Source organism: Cololabis saira, chromosome 1 (genome assembly GCF_033807715.1).
Source record: "Cololabis saira isolate AMF1-May2022 chromosome 1, fColSai1.1, whole genome shotgun sequence".
NCBI classification, from domain to species: Eukaryota; Metazoa; Chordata; class Actinopteri; order Beloniformes; family Belonidae; genus Cololabis; species Cololabis saira.
In genome coordinates, this window is record NC_084587.1 from 26,267,517 (window position 1) to 26,280,543 (window position 13,027).

The 13,027-nt window shown below is 39.7% G+C and overlaps 1 protein-coding gene across 1 annotated transcript; it reads right to left on the minus strand.

Moving 5' to 3' along the window:
* Positions 1-4,363: 4,363 nt before the first annotated feature.
* Positions 4,364-10,597, minus strand: cacng3a (calcium channel, voltage-dependent, gamma subunit 3a). Its single transcript, XM_061731011.1, has 4 exons — positions 10,250-10,597; positions 6,175-6,258; positions 5,918-6,058; positions 4,364-5,466 (listed from the first exon to the last, which is right to left on the minus strand). The coding sequence occupies exons 1-4, from the start codon at positions 10,458-10,460 to the stop codon at positions 4,910-4,912; spliced, it is 993 nt and encodes a 330-aa protein (XP_061586995.1). The 5' UTR covers positions 10,461-10,597; the 3' UTR covers positions 4,364-4,909.
* Between the last annotated feature and the right edge of the window lie 2,430 nt (positions 10,598-13,027).

Here is a 13,027-nt window from a genome sequence, read left to right on the forward strand (position 1 = left end):
AATAATAATAATAATAATAATGAAAAAATGACATATCACATACACAAAAGCAAAGAGAAAAACAATAAACCCTACATCACGTGTTTTCAAACATGAATCTACAATATTTCAGAATCAGCTTTATTGGCCAAGTTTGAACATTGCCCGACAAGGAATTTGACTCCAGTTATTTCGCTAACTGTACCCAGATTTAAAAGTAGCAACAGTAAATAACAAATGTACAGTAAATAAACAATGATTCCAGCACGCTGCAGCTTTTGGAGGAAGTAGAGTTGCTGGTTGGCCATCCTGACCAGGCAGGAAGTGTTGCAGCTCCAGGTGAGGTCCTCGGTTTCCTGGGTCCTCTGAATTGGACATGCATCTGGTTGTTGTATGTACAGCTTAAGATGCATGTCCTACGCCCCTCTGCTTGGGCTGCTTCTCCCATGACCCGACCTTGAATCTGTGGACGTTAATGGATGGAAGCAGGCAAGCAGGGAAAAGTATACAGCAGCAGGTGTCAGCAATATATTGACTCACTTGCTATGGAAGTTTCCAAGTATTACTTCCTGTGTTCCCACATGTGCTCAGATGGATGTCATCTACAATTTATTTTACAGGCAGTTGGCTGTGTAAAGTTGTATGTTCAATGTGTTTGTGAAAGAACTTTGCTTGCCAGCATCAACTCCTCTTAATGGTGACCCACAAATTCCAGGATGAATAAAAATAGTTTAAGCTAGTGTTTTGTACTGTTGAAACCACTGAGAATATCACTCTTATGTGTAATTCCTCCTTTAGGTCTAAGGAGCATTTTAAAGCACTGCCAAAAGTTAATCTGCTGTTGAAATTAAATGATAATAAAAAATATATAAATGAGTGTTTGTTTAAATCAAATTTCATATCAAGTCATTACATTTGAGCCACCAGTAGTATTTTTGGTTTTATAACTCCAAATGTATGGGTTACGCAATTATTCAAATTATACATATTTTCAATTATTTCTTTTTTTTTATACTTTATTTTTCCATAATGTGCCACACCATAGTGACATTCAGTATAACAATAATAAAAAAACAACTAAAATACATATAGACATAAGACAGACACCAACCTCAACATATACACAAAAAGGAAAAAAATATTTTTTGTTATGAGTTTAAAGGGATTGTGACATGAAAAACACATTTTTCTTGATTTTTTGTGTTTTGTTGGTTGTCTTGACATCAATTACACCCAAAAAACAACGAACTTTTAACATTCAGTGTATTGTGTGCTTTCTGGGATTTTCCGCATAACTGTGCAAAAATGGCTCATCTGGTTTGCTGGCGGATCGTTACGTATGGATCCGCTAAATCACCGCCCCCTCCACCCAGCTCCCTGCCTCCTCTCCTCTCCAGCGCACCATAAAGGCTGATTTATGGTTCCGCGTTACACCGACGCAGAGCCTACGGCGTAGGGTTACGCGGCGACGCGCACTGTACGCTGAACCCTACGGCGTAGGCTCTGCGTCGATTTAACGCGGAACCATAAATCAGGCTTAACACGGAGCTGTTTAGAGCCTCTTCTGTTGTCATCACCGGAGGACAACTGCTAAAAAGACCCGCGGCCACTGACTGGACTTAAGATAAGGGGAGTAGGGGACACTGCTGCTTGCATGCCTTTATTTTTATGATTGTTTGCGGTGGACTGCCGCCGTGCTGCTTTTCCGTGCATGCTTCGCCTGTCGCTCCCGGCTTAACTCTATGACGCCGCTGTTAGAAGTCCGGTTCGGTGTGCGCACGGACTTCATCCCCGGGCTGTAGTCGCCCTGTCTGGGCTGTGTGTGTGGGTGTTTGTGGTGTGCGCGCGTGTGTGTGGAGCCCATGGTGTGGAGACGCCGGCAGAAGTGTGTAGCAGTTGGTTGGAGGAGGAGGTTTGGAGGAGGAGCGGGGCAATGATTGACAGGAAAGGGGGAAGAGGAAGCGTTTTTCACGGCGCAAAAAAACGCTGTAATAAAAAGCCAGGAATGGAGTACTAGAGTAAAGTTTTTCTTGTTAAAACCTTTTAGACACATTTGAGGGATGTTGGCCAAGACTTTTAATAGTGTTAAAAGCATTTTAAAAATGATGTCACAATACCTTTAAGAGCTGTTATTCTTAAAATTCTTATAAGGTACTTATTTTCAGTTTTAACTATCTCTTTTGGCATTTTCTCTAACAAAGCAAACTCATAATCGATATTGAAGTCCAATTTCAAAATACAACAGATTTCTTATAATACTTGACCAATACGTTTTCAAAATAGGACAGGACCAGAAGATGTGACTATAATCAGCATGGTTTTCACCACAATACCGCCAACATTTTGATGTTGCTGATTGCTGGAATGTAGCTTGGTGGACAGGTGTTAAAAAATATCTCATCTGAATCTTCCATGCATATTCTCGCCAAAACAGAGATGCAGTTGTTTTATTTGAGGATAAGATTGTATCCTCCCAATCGGGTTTAGATAAAATAAGATCAAGTTCTTGTTGCCATCTTTTTTTTTTGTCTCAGTTCTTCTGGTTCGTCATCACTTTCTAAGATATTACATAGTACAGAGATATGATGTTTAACATTCATATAATTCTTGACTAAAAATCGAATCAAAGGATGAAAGTTTCTAATTGTTTTCTTCTGTATATCACTGTTTTCCAGATAACTTCTAACTTGTAAATAACCGAATAAATGAGAGGATGACAGACCATATTCTTGTTGTAATAATGTAAATTCCACGATACCTTTTTTATCTATTAACTGTCCGAATATACTCAATCCTTTTTTGTTCCAAATTTTAAATACACCCACTTCCTTGTTCGGTCTAAAGTCAGGATCTTTACCTATTTCTCTCAATACTAACAGATCATTTTGGATCTTTAGGTCTCTCCTTACTTTATTCCAAGCAGTAAGTGTATTTTGAAATCATTTATTGTCTATTTTTTGTTTGCTTGTTTTTGCTAAGAATGGCAGAAGTTTCCCCATCTCTCTGCTTTGAAACAGTTCTATAGACCTCCATTTTGCTTTTATATCATCATTTAGTAATGTTTGTAATGCCTGTATTTGGGCTGCATAATAATAATTCTGCAAATTTGGGAGAGCCAGCCCCCCAAATCTTTTGGCCAATTTAAGTGCTTTCATTTTAACCCTTGGATTTTTACTGTTCCATATACATTTAATTAACATTCGATCCCAAAATCTAAACGTAACTGGACTAACATATAGGGGTAATTTCTTAAATAGGAATAAAAGTCTAGGAAGTATATTCATCCTGATAGTACCAATCTTTCCAAATAACGACAAAGGGACTAAACTCCATCTATTTAGATCCTGTTTGATTCTTATTTCAAGTTTATCATAGTTACACTTATATAATTGTTCTATACTCCTAGGTATTTCTACGCCTAAATATTTAATTTTCTCTCTATCCCATTTCCATGGGAATCCATTTTTTAGCTCTATAGGTTCTCCTAAGCTAATCGATTCACATTTTTGCATATTCAATTTATACTAAGATACTGTACTATAATCATTAATATTAGTCACTAGAGCTGGAAGAGTTCTTTTATAATTTAGTTAAGTATAAAATGACGTCGTCCGCATATTTTCAATTATTTCATCAGTAAAGGACCCCTATAATGTGTACTTGATCTGTATTTACTGTACCTGTTTGTATCTCAAAACATCTTTTAGACTTGAACATTGTAACACCTATACTTTCAAGTACTTGACAGTCCAAGTTGACCAGCAATAGTAATATGATTTATACTTGCTTAAGATGTATTCTGGACAAATGATTAAGATCCTAAACTGAATACCAGGATTTTATGAGGAACTTCTATAAAATTGTATCAAGTGCAGCGACCTGGACTCAGATCACATTTGTTGGCTTCCTTGTATTGCCAAAAAAACACAGTGAAGCAGTAAATCAGTGAAGTCTTTTATTGACTTTAAAAAGTTTAACTTCAGTGTGCATGATGCTGTTGTCATGTAATTTCTTGTGTGATTCTATTGATCACAACAACCTTGAATGTGCTCCTGAATGCTGTTGCTGCCATGGTAACGTTTCAGGATTCTCTCTCTGTCTGCTGTTTTGATGATGTACAGCATGTCTGTTTTAGTTGTCTGTCTGGCCCAGTCATTGTCTGTAATACAGTTTATGCATGTACAGTCACGCACAGGAACATCTTGATATTCTTTCAGTACAGGGAGTAAATTATTTTTGACAAACTGATGTGGCTCAGAATTTTGCTTTGTTTGCCCATCCAAGCAAGGACAGACTCCTGAAAAGTTGCTATGACGGACAGAGACACCTTGAGATGTTCTGAGCAACACAAAGGAGCAACACGACCTAAAGAAACAAAATTAATTTCAATGTTTATATAAAATATCTATATGATTTAAACAGAGACAGAGTGACAAAATCCTAATGGCATATATGCATAGTTGTGTATTCATTCACACTTACACACAAAAATGTAGACAGTGTGACATAGATATGGTGGGCTCTAGTATATTTAATGGGGTATTCATTCTCAGGATGTTTAATGCATTATAAAAAGGATGGGATAGAAATTTAGGACCACATCAGGTGTAAAAGTAGTGTCTTTAATTTCTTTGTAATTCTTATTACCATGGACAGCTCCTCCTTTCTGTTTCTCGGCATGATTCCTTTACATTCCACATTCATTTGCATGCAGATTACAGATATATTTACAGAAACTCAGCAGAATAACAAACAAATAAGAAAAATATTGTATCTCAAAACTGTGTTTTTGTTCACTTTTATTTTTCTCTGAGTTTGACAATATCAAGTCAAACAGAACAATGGTTTGAAACCTACACACTGAGAGCATTTCTGTTTTCTCACTGATGTTCTCATCCTCCTTTATGTCAATGCTGCAGTTCTGCTCCTTTCAGACAGGTGTGGTCCGTCTGCTGGAAGCGCAGTTTCCTGGCAGCATCTCTGTGTTGTTGTGAGCAGCTGCAGTTGTTAAATCATCCATAGCCATGTTAATGTTTCCGTCTTTCAGAGGTGAGGTTAGGGTGTACAGCATGAACTCTGAGTCCATTGTCATTGGTGTAGGCAAACCTGCCATAATGCCCAGTTTGGATTCAGGAGAGATGGGGTCTCGATCACGCACCAGGGGGACTTGATAGGTGTTTGACTCACTGTGGTTGCTCTTGTAACTGTAGCGGCGGCTGCGGTTGTGGTAGTAACGGTTGCGGTAATAAGATGAGCTGCGGGAGATTGGAGGCTTCATGAGCGAAGGCCGTCCTTTAGTGCGCAGCTGTCTGTGTTTCTCAATGAACACGTGAACTGCCAGGACTCCAACTACCTCAGCCAGCACAAAAGACAGAGCTCCAAAATAAAAGGACCAACCGTAGGAGTAGCTCTTCTTGTTGTCACTCTGGCTGGGGTCTCCTGAGTTGGCTGATATGTACACAATGATGCCAATGATGTTACTGAGACCTGAGGGGGGGTTTATGGAAATAAAGATGATCAGTTTACATTTCAATTGACTGTTGAGCTTCTCAAAAGACAGTGCAAACTGTAAAAGAACTAAAGACTAATTCTCAAAACTGAAATGCTGACAGCTACCCAACCAAACACACACACACACACACACACACACACACACACACACACACACACACACACACACACACACACACACACACACACACACACACACACACACACACACACAACACACACACAAAACTATAAAACTAACAATTGCTATAAAGCAGTTTATTAAATGTAAGAGAACACTAATAACAAAAGCAACTTTAACTAACAATTACCGGTACCAATGTTATGTTCCTACACTTTGAAAGAACTAAGAGACTTGTACTTTCGCCTTGTATTTTTAAGGAAACTATAGGCATTGTTGAAATTAGTGGGTGTGTTTGTGTCTGACCTGCAGAGACAAAGAGAATACCAGCGGTGAGGATGACATTGTAGCGTGACTTATAAAACTCACTGGCAGCTACACAGACACCACCGAGAAATAATAGTCCCACACTGAGTATGGGGAAGAGGCTGGAGGCCCGTACTGCTCCTGAAGAGATGAGGGCAGGGAGAATGTTATTGATTAAAGATTTCTGTTACTGAGATCTTTACTATATCTATCCGATCCTGCTGTTGCATGTTGCATTATATATGTTTGTAACTCACGTAGTAAATATTCTGCAGCATCCTGCTCATAGTCTGCATCATCTGGGAAGTGATCAATATCTTTGCAAACACCTCGAAATATCCCTGCACACAAACAAAGGCAACCAGTTTATTTGTGATCCAGTACATTTGAGAATCTCTTTATATACATTGGATTAAGTGAAAGGTGATGTCTACAAACTGAGGCATTATATTGTTTATGTTTTACGTGGTTTTGATAAAGTCCTACTCTAAGCTTACCTTGTTATGTCAGAACAGCATTATAATCATTTCTGCTGGCATTGGAGACAACTGAATGAAGTATTTATCCTAAACAATTATGCAGTTAAAATACGCCACCACCACCCTACAATAATGTTATCAAAAGTTGTACAGGAAGTACATCAGTCAGCTGTATTTTCCTAAGTGATCGACATCTCTAAAGAGCACTTGTTGTCAGACTGCAAGCTATCACAATAGTACCTCCCTGACTGGCTCTGCTCAGAAGATTTGCAGTTGATTGTATATATCTGGACATGCCACGATTTCTTTTTCCACACTTTCCTTTAAATTTAATTAGTTATTTGTAAAATGATCTTTGATTTTTTGTGGACAAAACTACGTCTTTACATCTCCGTTCTTATCAGCTGGTTTGAGGGGATAAAGTGAATACTCAATTCAACTCCACCCCACCCCATTACCTCTGTCATTAGGTTTGGCTCTTTTGAAACTGGTGTTCCAGCTTTGTACCACACGTTTCAAAAGTAAAGCTCTCATTTTTGTCATATGTACCCTCTAAGGAACACCAATAGGAAAACTGTTTTTTAACATGGCAATCTTAAACAATGGAAAAAGTATTAGTGTAACATAATAACCTAATGTCCGTTAGGTGACCTTTCAATGCTGATGAAAATCTTCTTTTAATAGCAAACCAAAAAGAAGAAAAAACAATATTTTGGCCTATCCATTTCTGAAGTGTAATGAATACAGCATCATTTGAAGTTTAAGTTGAGCGGAACATGGGAAGGCTGATAAAGGGGCTGAATATGCTGGATACATGAGTCACTTCACGAGCTGACTGTAACATCAGGACCATTTATACCCACACTTGAGGGTATACATTGTTATGATGCAGCTCTATTCTTCCTAACCTATTCACCAATCCATTCTTTTAGACTTTTCAGCATATTGGCCAACTGAGGTTTGTCTAAATGTGCTATAGAAATAAATTTGACTTGACTAAACACTAGGTGTTGATAGTGAGAAAATGTCACCGCCACACTGCACTACTGGAGCTTAACAGAAAGTAAATCCTCCGAACACAAACATAACTGCATAGTAATATCTTATGTGTTTTACTAGTACACACTTTTTGTATTCTTTACCTCAAGTATACCTTAATACAGTTCTACTCTGAGAGGGTCTGTAAGATTTCCCTGAACACCTGAATGATTTACTGATGTTTTCAGACCTACCTGAACTTGAATGTGGATCAGATTATCAGTGTGTAATTGGATGTGAAAGTCTATCTGAATGTCAATTTAAAATGTTAACATTTAGCATTACAACACTAAAATGTTACATTAAACTAATATTAAATTACTTTCATTACTTTATATGCATATATGTTTGTTTGTTTTTGTTGGGGTTTTTTTCAATAAAATTACAAGACTCAGAAAACCGGATGGATATCAATATTCTATAATAACAGAATATTGGAGAAGGGGTATGATTAAATACGTTTTACTTCTTCTTACCCCTTTCAGACATGTTAAACAAGATTTACAATATGTGTTATGTGTATTGTTATGCATGTGCATGTATATAGGTATGTATATATAGATAGTTGTGTGTACAGTGGGTATAGATTTATTTTATAGATTTATTTATTTTGTGAACATCCAGTTAAAATAGACTCATTTATTTATATAAATGTATTTACAAGGAATTCTACATGTTCAAATGTGTGTGTATGCATGTGTGTATGTATATCTATTTGTATATTCATACATAGACATAGATTCATATTAGTGTTAATGTTGTTATGGTTTTGACAAGCCTGGAATGAATCAATACGGTAAATGAAATGAATGAAATGAAACAAAGTAACAAGGCTTTTGATTTTGCAGTCCCCCCAAAGAGGGGAAAGGGCTTTAAAGGACAGACTGATCATATGTCCCCTTAACTGATTAAGAGCTCTAATCTTGAGATGTAATGAAAATCTGCCTATATTCATTTTTTTAGTTTTCATCAAACTATTAAATATCTGCAATTGGGAACTTGTTTATAGTATACTTTCTCACTTCATTGCACTTTTATACAACTCTTTTCCAGGTCAAACTGTTCACTAACAGCTGTTTCTGATGCACACTCTACTCTGACATATTTTAGTGTTTACCAAAGAAAAATCAAAGATCAGCTGCACCCATGCTCCTGCTATTAGTAGCCCCTACTCTGCCGCTCAACTTTTGCACACGTAGAAATATATTGATGGGTACGTCCATGTGTGTCGCACTGATTGAGCATTATTGAATGTGTGACTCTGTTGTCATGGCTACCAAAACAAAGCGGATTCAGTTGCTTCAAGTTGACCATTGTGTGTCAGTCTGCAATAAATGCATAGGAAAACCTAAATTCAGATTTTACAGGAAGACACAGGGTTTGTTTTTCTCACTATCCAAAATCATATGAATTTCTCTTGAATAATTGCTTAATATTTCCACATTTCTAGTTACTATTCAAGTTGCCGGGTTTATGTGTTTTCAACTGTGAAAGACAGTTGTATGACACTTACACTTGTATGGTTGAGTTTTATACACAGCCACATGCAAAATAAAATCAAATAAACATAAATAAATAAACAAAGAAACAATATGGAAAAAAGTGTATGCAGTCATTTATATATACAATCATGTAAGCATCAGTCTTTCCACACTAATGAAGTTATTCATTACATAAACAGCCCTGAAACAGGGGCAGTTGCAGATTGCTCTGTTTGTCTGTTTGTAGCTTTTAGTGAATCAAACTGACACACACATACATAAACACGAGGATTGATGGAGCATTGATGTCCTGCATGGTTTGTTAGCTCTCCATTAAACCATTTGGGAATAGAGTCAGGCAGAAGCAGAGGGAGGGGCTGAGAGGAACAGAGATTTAAAAGTGAAGAGCAATAGAGAAAAAGAAGAGGCCAGAATATCTTTTTAAAAATGTATTTTGAATATTAGCAAAGCAAACAAATGATATGGAAAAATGGGAAGATGCGGTGTCATTTAAAGCTAACTAATAATTTAAAATGTTTCTTCACCCATCGCAGATCCAGGAGTTAATCTCTGCTCTATTCCACTTCAAGAATGGATTCTAATGAATATTGCCCTGAATGCATCTGAAACAGGAAGTAAGTTGCATTAAAGGGAACAGTTCCCCACAAACCTTTCTGTGTTTAACAAAAGTATTTTTCTGCATTTTTTTAAAAAGCTGCACGTTAAAAACAATTTTTAAAAACTGTTTCTGTAAGGGTAGTAACTAAAGCTGTGCTTGGGCACATACCGTACTTGGACATTTCCACATTGACATCGCTGTAAAGTTAAACTTCTTGCCTTGTACACTTTACACCTTGTGACCACAGCATTTATATATATATATATATATATATATATATATATATATATATATATATATATATATATATATACATTTACAGTAAGTTTAATTGAAATGTTATTTTCATGACTTTTTTGACAGTTTGTCTGGTATTTTGTAAAGTTTCTATATATTCTATATATCTCTATACATTAAATACTCTCAATAAACACTATCAGCTGGAGTGAGACCATGCATTGTATTAAATATTTATTAGGGGCTTTATTGATATATTAACCATTAGCCTTTATTTAAAATAAATATTAAACATATAGATGAATGCATTTTTTTAAGTCACTGGATGTATATATCAATATTTTTCTGTTATAACTACTTTAAAAAGCGTCTAGTGAGTATTCTGAGCACACACACCAATCTAATAATGATACCTTTTAACTTTTGAACTTGTGAATAAATGAATGAAAAAGCTCCATAACAGCCAGTGGGAGTTTACCCTCGGTGCAGCAGGTTCTCCACAGACCAGAGTGGGTGAGGACCTCCTCGTTCTTGTGGACGGTCTCGTTGTCGTTGGGGTTCTTGGAGCGGCACATCCCGGGGGAGTACAGCCAGTAGTCCGTGCCCACAGCGATGGTCATGAGGCTGAACGCGCAGAAAGCCCCTGCCGTCGTGAGAAGCATCAGCACCCCCCGGTTACACACCCTCATATCGGCCTCCGCTTCCCCCTCACAACCGAGGAGTCCACCAAAGACGGACACTTGTGGGATTTAAAAAGTGCGGAGAAGTTATCCCGGGCGTCTTATCTTCGCAGGTGTGGTTCCAGTCGGCTGAATAAAGCACATCGTTTAAGCGCATTATCCTCTGATGTCTGTGCAAAAGTCATAAGGCTGGATGAGGCGCGCATTACCCGCATCAAACTTTGACCAAAAATATGGAGGAGGCGCACACTGTGGGTTTGCTGTTTTGTCAGAAGAACGATGGACAGAGGAGAAAGCAAGAAGAAAGTCGAAGAAAACTCCACCAGCCGCAGTTGTTTGGACACGTTCTAGTCTGCTGTAGCTTGACACTGTGTGCCACGATAACCCCGCCTGCTACAGTGGGTCAGACCTTAAGGCTGATTTATGGTTCCGCGTTACACCAACGCAGAGCCTACGGCGTAGGCTTTGCGTCGATTTAATGCGGAACCATAGAGCTGTCCATATCCGACTAGTCCTCCAGTTCAGCACCATGGAGAGCAACACGGACACGGGAGATAAACGTAAAGGCGCTGCTTACGAAGTGTTGCACTCAGGGGCGAAAATCCCGGGGGGGACAGGGGGGACAAGTCCCCCCCATTAGTAAAGCTGCCCCCCCCTAGAATAATTTGAGACAGAATTAATAATTTTGGAACAATGCAGTAGTATTTAGTAGTGATGCACCAAAATGAAAATTTGTGACCAAAACCAAAATCGAAAATAATAATAAACAGTAAAATCTCATTACACTTAAAACAAGAGTCATCGCCAGAAAAAATAACTTGTTATTTGACAATTTTCACCTGTTTCAAGTAAATTTTCACTTGAAGTAAGTAGAAAAATCTGCCAGTGCGACAAGATTTATCTTATAAGCAAAACAATCTTGTTCCACTGGCAGATTTTTCTACTTATTTTAAGTGAAAATCTACTTGAAACAGGTGAAAATTGTTGTTTTTTTCCAGTGGTGAGTCTTGTTTGAAGTGTAATGAGATTTTTTTTTAACTAAAAATGAGACATTTTAACTAGAAATAAGACAAATATTCTTGTTAAGATTTTGGGTTTTTGCAGTGTATTATGTCAGATGTGCTGTATTATTGCCACCTTCCACCTAATACCATTGTTTTGTATTACTCTAAGAAAGGTCTTCTGCCTGTTTGCGAGATAGAGTTGAAAATGTCAAAATGCTGCATTAAAGGAAGGCTAAAAGGTTTATTGTCCCCCCCAACTATGAAACGGGATTTTCGCCCCTGGTTGCACTATTTAAAAAAAAAAAAATGTTTTTAACCCAAAACAAAACTTAAATGTCCCTATACTGCAGCAAAGTTACTGTGATCATTCCACATTCAAACTAGTCCCCAGATGTGTTTAAATTATATTTCAATGTCCTCCAAAGTAAAAAAAAAAAAAGGAAAAACAGACCTCTGTGCCTTTTATGTAGCATATAGTTAAATTCTTCATAGCAGCTCAACAATAAATATACAATAGAAGAAACCCAAAGCGAATGTTAGTTATAACATTTTGGGGGTGTCAGGGTTTGACACTTCCCCCCAGTTTGAGTTTTAGTTCTGTCCCTCCTGTTTCCCCTTTGCCCTGATTGTGTCTGCACCTGTGTCTCGTCGTGTCTCGTTATCCCCTGTGTATATCTGGTCTTGTCATTCCTTTGTTGCCTGTCGGTCCGTACTGTTTGTTCCCTCCATGTACTCCTGGTTTTCGATCCCTGTATACGTGAGTTGTTTTTGATCCTGCTCTGCAGCATTTTAGTTTGGCTTTTTTGTGGAATAAATCCTTCTGTTTTTTGAGAACTCCTGCCTCCAGCCTCCCTCTCTCTCCTTGCGTTTGGGTCCTCAACACCACGCCTTGTGACAGAACGGACCGACCAGCATGGACCCAGCAGGAAAGAGTGCATCGGCCCCTGCTCCGGTGATGGTCCCGGACCCCCCACAGCCTGCGCCTCGGACCCGGGTACCCCCGCAGCCTGCGCCTCGGACCCAGGTACCCCCGCAGCCTGCGCCTCGGACCCAGGTACCCCCGCAGCCAGCGCCACGGACCCGGGTCCCCACTCGGGCAGCTCCGGGGATCCTCTGCCCCCCGACGCCGGCTCCCCGCATCCTGTCTGCCCCTGTTCCGGCTCCCCGCATCCTGTCTGCCCCTGTTCCGGCGCCCCGCAGCCTGTCTGCCCCTGTTCCGGCGCCCCGCATCCTGTCTGCCCCTGTTCCGGCGCCCCGCAGCCTGTCTGCCCCTGTTCCGGCGCCCCGCATCCTGTCTGCCCCTGTTCCGGCTCCCCGCATCCTGTCTGCCCCTGTTCCGGCGCCCCGCAGCCTGTCTGCCCCTGTTCCGGCGCCCCGCATCCTGTCTGCCCCTGTTCCGGCGCCCCGCATCCTGTCTGCCCCTGTTCCGGCGCCCCGCATCCTGTCTGCCCCTGTTCCGGCGCCCCGCAGCCTGTCTGCCCCTGTTCCGGCGCCCCGCAGCCTGTCTGCCCCTGTTCCGGCGCCCCGCAGCCTGTCTGCCCCTGTTCCGGCGCCCCGCAGCCTGTCTGCCCC